General features: G+C 30.5%; 1 protein-coding gene across 1 annotated transcript; it reads left to right on the top strand.

Moving 5' to 3' along the window:
- Positions 1–7042: 7042 nt before the first annotated feature.
- Positions 7043–9203, top strand: LOC116107706 (F-box protein SKIP23-like; the record flags this gene model as incomplete). Its single annotated transcript, XM_031393996.1, has 2 exons — positions 7043–7985; positions 8796–9203. Coding segments are annotated over 2 exons (948 nt in total), but the record flags the coding sequence as incomplete, so codon positions are not given.
- Between the last annotated feature and the right edge of the window lie 2928 nt (positions 9204–12131).

The following is a 12131-nucleotide window of genomic DNA, read 5'->3' as shown; positions in this document are numbered from 1 at the left end:
TGTTGATCCGAAGTCTCTGGAGGTTAATGAAACTTTGCCTCCATTGGTGACTCGTTATACTTACAAAAGCTTTGTAAATACATCCAGTGAATTGTATTTGATTGAAAATCGCAGTAGTAATGATAAAAAATTTGGAAATAAAAGAAACATCTCTCCGGCGAAGGCTGAAAAAGTGGTTTTGAATTCTGTTTTTTACGTGTTTTAGCTTGACGAAGAGGAGGAAGAGTGGATTGAAGTGAAGGATTTGGAGGATAGGGCATTGTTTCTGTTTGATGGAGGTAGCCTATTTGTTTCGGCCAAAGATTTTTTGGGAATCAAACCGAATTGTGTTTACATGGGTGAAACTGGTTTCTTCGGGGTTACGTATGATTTTCCCGGAATGTATACTTCGATTTTCGACTTCAATGATGGTAGTAATGAGTGGCTTGCATCATTCCCGGAATCTTCTGAGATATTTTGGCCTCCACCAGCTTGGGTCTTCCCTGAATGTAAGTTTTTCTTTCGAAATTGGATATTTTATAGCACTTACTGTGTTGCAGCCGCATGCCTAGACTTGTGTTTATGTTTTTTGTCCCTGATTCTGATTGCATGCAATATTGAATTCTGATTTGTTTTACTAGATTGATGACTCTTTAACAAGGTTATGTAAGCATTGAAAATGCCTATTTAGAATGACATTAAATTTGTATAGTATATAGTGTTATCCGCAGGAGCTGCTCATGTTTATGTTTTGTTTCATGATTCTGATAGCAATGCCATACTATTATTGGAATATTTGTGTGTTGATTTTTTTTTTATTTTAATTAAATTTTGATTTGTGTGACTAGATTGAGAACTCTTTAACCAGATTATGTAAGCTTTGGAAATGAGTGATTTAAAAAGACATGGTATAAGAGTACGTAAATTTTTCGATGTTCAAGTGCTTTTACGGATTTTATTTTTCATTGCTGGTTTTAAATTAATATGGATTTGCTTTGCTCTGTTCCTTATTGTCTCCTTTTGCTGCATAATATTCCTTCACGATGCTCTTGTTTTTTCATTCGAGCTTTAGCTGGTTGTCATGCGTGTGAAACTCTTCTTGGATATGGTTCATCTGGGTTGTGCTAGATAGTTAAATTACTATCTGCTGGATCGTCGAGCATGATATTCAAGAGTTATGGATAGTTGAATGCTTTTGGCAGTTTCTCTGTTTACTGCAGTTTCAGATAGTAAATTCTGGGGAATGTTTCCAAAACTCTGTAATCTCTCTTCTCTCAGCCATGATTCTTTGTACTAGGGTATTCTGTTTTTTTATTTCAATCCTCGATATTTTCTCTATTTTTGTAGGTGGGAAAACAAATATTCATCTGCAAACTAAGTTTCCTTTTTATCTTTTCCTTTGGTGTCATAACATTTTTCCTTTTGTTTTTTTGTTGTCCTTGTTCTTGTGATTTAATGGAACTTTCTTATAGCTGGTTGATTAATTTGTGCCTTGTGGCAGATTCTCAAGTTCCTGTGGCTTCAATATGTTCAGTCTTTTGTGTTTGCGGCGGCATTGATCTATTTGGAATTTTTCTTTCATTTCATAATATCCAGTAATATTTTTGTTTCCGTGATGGGTTTACTGATTGGTCGCTGGATTCTTACTTCATTAATCCTTACGAAATTGAAGCTTTTTCATCATCGTTTACATAACAATAATTCACATACGAAGCATCATTTTGTTCTGAGTTTGCTGTGACCTACTTGCTAATGGACAGATTTGTTCTCTTTCACCTTAAAATTCTGCACTACGTTGCCGAGTTACGTTCTCCATATTTTTTTGTTCTCTTAAATTGACAAATGACTGCTCTCAAACTTTATTATTACATGATAGGTACTTGAAGAGCTTTTCTGGATCACGTGAAGGCTTCTACATCTTATTGAAGAAGTTTCTGGGATCAACTGCTCCAAGAGTGTTTCATCATCGATGTGAAGACTTGATTAACATATTCAAGAATTTCATACAATTTACCAGTTTAATTTATTAGTGGGCATGTTTATGACTATATGCATTATGGATTCTAATGTTATGGAAACAAGACTTAAGCTTGATCATTTAATTCTCCTTTATTATGCATTCATATTTGCCAGATTTCTGCATGCATATCAACTTGATTTCCTACAATTTTAAGATTCTAACATTGTCTTGATGAGCTCAGAGTCTTTCAATTTATTGTTAGGAGAATGGTCCAATTGTTTCATTTATCTTTATGAGACATTGCGTCTACTATTTTTTAAAAAGTACTATATACCATAGATGATAATAAAAAATGACTTACCAAAAATTCCTTTAACAAAAGTAGTAAAAACTTTTAATATAAAATGTCATGTGTCAAAGGACGATTAGAAAGGTCAGGTAAAGCTCAGTTCAAGAGAGAATCCTGATTCCTTAGTATTATGTTATTAAATCTCTTTAACTTGGAAGTTAAAATTTCTATAAAAAATACAATTTGGTCTCCACCTTTGTTAATTTTGCGAAGATGATGAACAAAGACGGAGAGACAATGGAAAGAAACTGAGAAAAATAGAGATGATTGATGGGCTATTGAAAGAGAAATGGGCACTGGGCACTGGGCTTTTTGATGGGGAGATTTGAGAGATGCAATGTATATGATATGGAGTGGATTATGCAATTGCAATGACATTGACAATTACTTTGATTTATAAATTTTCCCAAGAGAATTCTCCTGAAAGCGACGAGGGGTCAGAGAGAGAGAGAAAGAGAGACGTGTGAAGGGAGACGTGTGAAGGAAGAGAAAAGTTAATTTATTTCTACTGTGGGAAAAGACCATAATACCCATGGTTAAGTTTCAATTTTAGTATTTAGGGTAGTTACTGTAGCTTATTCTTCATATTTGCATAATTGTCATGAGTTTGATTATTAGTAAAAGATGAGGGACTGTTTAAGAATTTTGTAAAAAATATATAATTTTGAAATATTAAACTTTTTGTAAAATTAGTAAAAGAAACCCTAAGAAGGTGTTCACATAATTTTCAAAAGAACAATGCCTAGGACCTACTATTAGGTTGGAGGATACGATGATTGAATCCAAACATAGAAAACCTAGCTGGTTTTTCTCATATTTCATTTTTGTGTCCAATGCTTTTCTTAGTAGATGTTAATTTTTTGAGGGTCAATTCTAACTAGGGGTGTTCGGTTTCGGATACCTTGAACTTTTTGAAGGAACCGGAACCGACAGTTCCTTGAAATTTGGAACCAGAACCGGAACCGATGGTTCCGGTTTCTAAGTACCCAGAACCAGAACCTGTAACAACGGTTCCGGTTCTGGGTACTCTGTAAAATTACTGACCCCCCAATTTTTTTAAAAAGTGACAAAAAAACCCTTAAAAACTTACAAATACCCCCCACCTGACACTTGTTAACAAAAATAAAATTACAAATTATAAATTACAAACTCTATTACTTTATAAAGGTAGATTCTTAAAAGTCAAACCAACTTACTTTAAATGTTATGAAATATAAATATAAATGTATTCACATTATTTTTTCTACAAAAAGTTTTTATTAACCTCCCTAATCTTTAATTTTATTTTATATTAGTCTCAGTTCCTGGTTCCTGGTTCTGGTTTTGGTTCCTAACTATAGGAACCGGAACAGGAACCACACAGCAATGGTTCCAAAAATTTGGAACCGAAACCTACCCATTGACAACTGGTTCTGGATAGGAACCGGAACCAAACCCAGGGTACCCACCGGTTCCGGTTCCAACCGGTTCTTTTGAACACCCCTAATTCTAACCCAATAAATAAAATTATCGAATTAACTTTCAATACATAATTTAAAGGATAGTCAATCACCTTAGCTTCTAGTGGCCATATCTTGGTTAGACTAGACACTCTAGCGAATCTTGAATAGCTCGTGTGAATGAATGATTAGTATTTTGTGTATACGTCCTGACAAAATACTAATTGGTTCATGATTTCTTGAATAATTAGTATTTATGCATACGCCCTGACAGATGCACTTTCATTCATGATTTCAAGTGCTCTTGTGTTTAATGAGTTTTTAATCATTAGGCTAGACTATACACAATAGCTAGTTTCGTGTTAAAGATACTAAGTTAATCCCGAACGCCTTATAGTAATACCTTAATTATGTGAGTGCGAACCCTAGAAATTGGATTGTGATAACAATAGTTTGATAGTTGACATAAAATTGGATTATTATGGTGAAATTGGATACCTAGGTTGTAGTTCATTGGTTCTTAAATCAGTTTTTATTGGTGTTATTTTGGCTCAATTAGTAGTAGTTAATTTTTAGTTTCTTTTGCCACTTAGTTTTAATCACTAGTTCTTTAATTTATTTGTTTTAATTAAGGCATAGCTTATTAGGATTAATTGAGTGCTTACAAATCTCTGTGGGATCGACCCTTGCATGTGCGTACTATATTACAGTTGTGATTCGTATAATTGTGAAGATTAAAATTTTTCATCAATATTTCATCCAAGAACTTTAAACTTGTCATTTCATTGTTATTTTGGTAGATTATTGGTGTTGGAAATGGAAGATTGTGTTGAATTATGGGCGAGTTTTGCCTTTAGAGTTACAGCTTCTTTCTAGTTCACGAGTAGCCATCGAGCTCGAGTGCACCTTAATACTAGGGAGCTTTAGCTCGAACACTAATATTCAAGCTCGACCAAGCTCGGCTCAAACTCGAGATCGTCATTGTTCATCACGAACCAAGCTCAAGTATCAAGATACTTGGCTCGTATACATCCTTACCCATTATCTTTTGTCTAGACCTTCGACGATAATATAAAAATGGCTAAAAAAATTGGCAATGTCTTAAAAAATATACAAAAATTGCTTTAACAAAAGTAGTAAAAACCTTTAATATAAAATGTCACATGTCAAATGATGATAAAAAGGTAAGGTAAAGCTTAGTTCAAGAGAGATTTGTTTTTTCTTTAACTAAGGTGTTTAGGTCAGTTTATGCGTTTTACAGAAAAAATAACTCATCCTGAGGCCCCTATTGATGTCTCCGAACTCCCTAACATTGCCATTAGCCGCCACGTCTCAGTTCAAAAATTTTAACCCAATTCTCTTTCGAAACTTGTGCATTGAGAGCCACCGAACAGGCTTTCTTGTCATAGTTAAGAGAGAATCTTGATTCCTTAGTAGAGTAATATTACACCTATAACTTCTTCTCACAATCCTAACGTGACAACTTGTAATTAGTCAACCACAATTTATAAGTAGGTTTCATTATAAGCTAACCAATTGTGAACTGAGACATTGAGATTGTGAGAAGAAACAATATTTTTGTTCCTTAGTATTATGTTATTAAATCTCTTTTAACTTGGAAGTTGAAATTTCGATAAAATTACAATATCGTCTCTACTTTGGTTAATTTTGCAAAGATGATGAACAAAGATGGAGAGAAATGGAAAGAAATTGAGAAGAATAGAGAAGAGGTGCAAAGGGTAATGTTGGGCTTTGGTGGGAGTGAGTGTTCGGAACGAGTAAGTAATTGTTGGGCTTTCGAAAGATAAATGGGCGCTGGGCAGTGGGCATTTTGATGGGAGATCTGCGAGATGCAATGGATATGAAGTGGATTATGTAATCAGTGATGCAATTGCAATGACAATTACTTTTATTTATAAATTTTCCTGAGAAAATTCTCCTGAAAGCGAAGGGGGGTCAGAGAGAGAGAGAGAGAGAGAGAGAGAGAGAGAGAGAGAGAGAGACGTGTGAAGGAAGAGATAAATTAATTTATTTCTACTAACTTGTGGAAAAGATTGTAATACCATGGTTGAGTTTAAATTTTAGTATTTAGGGGTAGTTACTGTAGCTTATTCTTCATATTTGCATAATTGTCATGAGTTTTATTATTATTAAAAGATGAGGGATTGTTTAGGAATTGCATTATTTAAAGATTTTTTTTAAGAAACATTAAACTGCTTGTAAAATCAGTAAAAGAAACCCTAAGAAGTTGTTCAAATCATTTTCAAAAGGACAATGCCTAAGGACCAACTATCAGGTAGGAGGATATGATGACTGAATCAAAACATGGAAAACCTAGCCGGTTTTTCTCGTATTTTATTTTTGTGTCAAATGCTTTTCTTAGTAGATGTTAATTTTTTGAGGGTAAACTCTAACCCAATAAATAAAATTATCGAATTAACTTTCAATACATAATTTAAAGGACAGTAAATCATCTTACTCTCTAGTGGCCATATCTTGGTTAGACGTTTTGACCTCCAATGACCAAATTTGATTCATGACCACTGATAGATCATAATAAAATATAGTCTTGTGAGATCAATTGTGTTAGTTTCAAGGTCGTCAATCGTCATGTCCTCATTGTCATTTAGTTTTGCATACAATCACCCCACTCTAAACATGCACCATCGCCAAACGAACAAAACTGCGCTCTTATCCCCTAAACCGTTCTTTCAAACTTTACTCGATGACAATTAAAGGAAGCATTTAATACATTAATGAAATGTGAGGGGAGGTGAGGGAATTTTAGAATAAGTTTGGGTTTAATTTTAATTCCCCAAACTTCAGGGAAGGTCTTTGAGTGCCGCCCATTGCCACACTGTTGAGCTTGTTTAATAAATAAGTTTGTTCAAATTTGGGCAGCGCATTTTCGTTAATACTTTCTCGTTTCTTCTTCAATCTTCCTTCTTCGTGTCCTTTTCACAGACTGTCTCCTTTCTTCTTCCTTATCCCTTCTTTCATACCCTTTCCGTGGACTTCTCTTTTCTTCTTCCTTATCCTTTCTTCCTCCTTCAATTCCTAGCTGCCATGGACAACAGTTTCCGTGACTGGTCCAGTCTTCCAGAACACCTCCTTGCTACAATTGCAGAACGCCTCCCCACTCGAATCGACATCCTTCGCTTCCGCGCCGTCTGCAACTCATTTCGAGCCTCCCTCCCCCCTCCTACGCCAAAACTATACTCAGATATTCACTATTACCACAAGTCTCCCACCTCCAACTCTCCCCTACACTTTGTCATCGCCGAGTCCACCGTTTACGCGATCGAACCCTTATAAAAAATCTCCGATCCTCATCACAGCCCAAGAACCTGGTTAGTCAAAGTTGAAGAGTCACCTTCCGGAACCGTCAAGCTCTTGGATCCCTTCTCCACATCGCAAGTTAAGAGCATTTCCGGTAAGTTACCCGAGTCTCTTAACATATCGGATCATCGCGTTAAGGAATTAAGTAAAGGGTACAGACTTGAATTTGCTAAAGACCAACGAAGGGAGCTCAGCAGATCGGAGCGAAGCTACACCGGCAAAGTAGTAGTTTCTACTGATGAAGATGGTGATGATGAATTCGCAATCATGGTGTCAATTCAGGGGAAAGTTATTGTTTGGAAAAGAAGAGATAAAAAATGGGTTGATATCGATATCGATTATGATCGTTTCCATTTCATTTACGATATAATCTATCATAAAAGAAGATTCTATGTTTTGAGCTACAAAGATCGTACTCTATGTGTGGATCCGAAGTCTTTGAACGTTTCCGAACCCGTGGCTCCATTGCGGATTTCGCTAAGCATGTCAGCCTCCTCCTTCCACTTGGTAAAGTCATCTCCGGATTTGTTTTTGATCCGGAAGAACTATTTAGACTTCCCTGGAAATTACGACAGTCACTTTTGGGGTAAATCCGGCGACAGAAGTTGCCGGCTTGGTTTGAATATTTTTAAGCTTGATGAGGAGAAGGATGAGTGGACTGCGGTGAAGGATGGATTCCAGGATAGAGCCTTGTTCATGTTGAAGGAGTGTAACTTTTTTCTTTCAGCTCAAGAGTTCTCCGGATGTAATTGGAATCGTGTTTATTTACCTGATAGAGGTCATCCAAATGTTGATTGTGATTATCCTGGAAGTAATGCTGTGATTTTTAACCTGGAAAATCGGTGTACTGATAAACTCTCAGCTTTACCTGGCTGTTCCGAAATTTTCTGGCCTCCACCAACTTGGATCTGCTCTAATGGTGAGATTTCTTTCCAATACTCGAATAAATAGAATGCTGATTAATTCTGTAAATTGAGGACTTTTAACAAGATAGAAAAGAATATAAAGACTCTTTATGTGTAAATTTAAATTTTATTTCAATACTCAGGTTCTTACATGGTTTTTATTTGTCTTTTTAGTTTGTATAGATTCACTTTGCTCTGTTCTAGCTTGTATCTTGTGCTGCATAATTCCTGCATTCATGCTGCCAATTTTTTCAGAATTTGAGCTTTAAATTGCAAAAAATGTATCAGAATCTTCTTGGATATGGTTCATTTTTGTTGTGTTGAGTTGTTAAAAACTCTTAATTAGGATCTGAATCTTGAGATTCAAGTGTTATATATATCTGATTTATTTTTTTGTACCTCTTGTTGTAGATTCTAAAGTTTTTTTGGCTTCAATATGTTGAGCTGTGTCTCTTTTCATTTTCTTTTTTGAATTCTAGTAACATTTTGGTCTCTTTGATGTGTTTACTAATTGATTTCTGGATATTTTGAAGCTACTAATTCTTACCAAAATGAAGCCTTTTCATCATCTTTTATACGTAATTGTTTAGATACGAAGCTTCAAGTATCATACCACCACTCTGCCCCTCAAACCCAGAATGCTTGTTGATATTATTGAACTAACATTGTCTCAGCCATAAGATTGATTGGAATCATTGGTTATGTTGTTTTTTGGAATGGAATTTCTGTATTAGCAATGACATTTTTGTTGTGGGATAGATTGATTTGGCTTAAAATTTACTTTAAATTTGAGTAATGACTGGTCTGGAACTTGATTGTTACAGGTTAGCTGCTTGAAGAGCCTTGTTTGCAGATGCTTATTGGAGATGCCAACGATGTCAAGAAGCATTCAATTCCTTTCAAAGAAAGTTGTCAGTAATCTGACTTGGTTATAGATTTGTGAGTAATATAATATTCTTTACAACAACTAGAATATTCATAATCAGCCTTGTTTATTATAATTTGTTTGTTAGTTTAAAGAAATTTGACTAGTGTTATGTCTTGTACAACATATTTGTAGGCTTTGTGAGATCCTAATAATTAGGAGTGAGCGGTTTCGGGTGTCCTGTATTTTTTGACGGAACCGAAACCAGAATCGCACAATACAGGTTCTCAAAAAAAGAAACCGGAACCGCACAGTGCAGGTTCTTCAATTCAAGGAACCGGAACCTAAAATGCAGGTTTTGGTTCTTTTTCCGGGTACCCTGTAAAAAATCAATTACCCCCTATTAGTTTAAAAAATGACAAAAATACCTTAAAAGTTTACAAATACACCCCTAACAAATTTTGATTATTCATTCATTTGTGTCCAATGTAACTCATAACATGTAATCTCTAAGCAATACTTGAATTCAATTAATTCATCACAATTCACATAAAATTCGTCAATCAAAACCAAAACACAAACAATTATTCATCACAATTCACATCAAATAACTTCACCAAAATCATTCAATTTGAGAATGGAGAAGAACCAGAAAAGTAGACAACACGGAGAAGAAGATGGCAGAGTCACAGAGAGAATGGAGAAGGAGAGAATTTGTCAATTTGAGATACCCTAATCGAATTGGGTATTTTGCTTTGATTGTAAATGTAAAATTATAAGATACCTCATTATTTATACTAATTTCTAACATTGCCAGGGATCTATTTGATAAATTAATAAATTATTAATGTTTATATATGTTATTAATTTAATGTTATAATTGGCCAATTGGGTATTTATAATATATTAAATATAATTTAGTAAATTTAATATTATAAATTAGTAATGTTTATAATGTAATATAATAATGTGATAATTAATTAAGTAATTATTAAATTATAATGCAATATTATAATTAATTAAGTGATCATACTATAATGTAATGTTATAATCAATTAAATTTCTAATAATTTAATTAATTACTTATGTTTAATGTTTATAATGTAATGTCATAATTAATTAAGTAAATAAGTAATCATTTAATTGTGTAATGTTATAATTAATTAAGTGATCATACTACAATGTAAATTGTAATGTTATAATTAATTAAGTAATATACTATTTAATTATAATGTAATATTATAATTAATTAAATTGTTAATCATTTAATTAAGTATTGTAATATTGTTTATAATAGAATGTTATAATTAATTTAGTAATCATACCATAAGTTTATAATGTAATGTTAATTAATAAAATTCTAATCATTTAATTAAGTATTGTGTAAATTAGTAAATTACTAATGTTTATAATATAATGTCATAATCAATTAAATAATCATTTAATTATGTAATGTTATATTTATTATATGATTATACTATCATAGTATAATGTAATGTTATAATAAATTAAGTAATCATATTATAAAGCTATAATTTAATATTATAATTAATTATTTAATAAATATACTAATGTTTATAATAGAATGTTATAATTGATTAAGTAATCATATTATAAACATGTAAGGTAATATTATAATTAATTAAATTTTTAATCGTTTAATTAAGTAATGTAATAATATAGTAAATTACTAATGTTTATAATGTAATGTTATAAATTCATAACTAATTATGTAATCATTTGATTATGTAATGCTAAAATTAAGTAAGTAGTCATACTATAATGTAATATAATAATGTTATAATTTAATTGAGTAATTATTTAACTATAATATAATGCTTAATTAATGTTTATAATGAAATGTTTATAAGGTAATGTTATAATTAATTAAATTTCTAATCATTTAATTAAGTATTGTGCTAATGTTTATGTAGTAAATTAGTAATTACTAATGTTTAAAACATAATATCATAACTCATAATCAATTAAGTAATCATTTAATTATGTAATGTTATATTAATTATATGATCATACTATAATAGTATAATGTAATGTTATAATGAATTAAGTAATCATACTATAAATCTATAATTTAATATTATAATTAATTAAATTTCAAATCATTTGATTAATATACTAATGTTTATAATGGAATGTTATAATTGATTAAGTAATCATATTATAAATATATAAGGTAATGTTATAATTAATTAAATTTTTAATCGTTTAATTAAGTAATAATTTGTTATAATTATGTTTATATATAAATGTCGTAATCATTAAATAATCATCTAATTATATAAGTTATAATTATTATGTATAACTAATTTACTATAATGAAATATTAAAATGTTACAATGAATTAAGTAATCATACTATAGTCTTTAATTTAATATATAATTAATTTGTTTTATAATATATTATAATTAATTAAGTAATCACTTAATTATAATGTAATGTACAATTAATTACGTAATCGTACTAAAATTTATAATGTAATATTATAATTAATTAAATTTATAATCATTTAATTAAGTATTATGCTAATGTTTATGTGTAAATTAGTTATTAGTAATATTTATAATATAATGTCATATCAATAGTAATCATTTAATTATGTAATGTTATATTAATTATGTAATCATACTATAATATAATGTTATAGTGAATTAATATTAAGTAATTGTATTATAATCTTTAATGTAATATTATAATTATTAAATTTTTAATCATTTATTAAGTTTGTACTAATATTTATAATGAAATATTATAATTGATTAAGTAATTATACTATAAATCTATATGTAATACTATAATTAATTAAATTTTTGATTATTTAATTAAGTAATATACTATATGTTATAACTTATAAGTCAATTAATTAAGTAGTAATCAATTAATGTATGTTATAATTAATTATATTATAAATCAATTAAGTAATGTTATAATTATAATTAATTAAGTAATCATTTAACTATTAATGTTATAATTGATTAAGTATGATATTTAACTAGCAATTAATTTATTAATGTTTATCAATTTATCATATATATTAATTAATTACTAATTTATTATAGATATACTTAGAACTTGATAATTGAAATAAATAACTAAATGTTTATTATTCAATCAAATATACTATTTTATTCAAAATAATTCTTTAATAGCATTAAAAATGTAAAACTTTTAATTGGATCATAATTCCAATTATTCACTTAATTATCAAAACTTTAATATAATGTATTATAATATATTAAAGTTTTTAATATGGTTAATTTATATGTAAAGTATATTG

Source organism: Pistacia vera, unplaced genomic scaffold (genome assembly GCF_008641045.1).
Source record: "Pistacia vera cultivar Batoury unplaced genomic scaffold, PisVer_v2 Contig546, whole genome shotgun sequence".
NCBI lineage: Eukaryota > Viridiplantae > Streptophyta > Magnoliopsida > Sapindales > Anacardiaceae > Pistacia > Pistacia vera.
The sequence above is the reverse complement of the archived record's forward strand: the minus strand, read 5'-3'. Positions and strand labels throughout refer to the sequence as shown.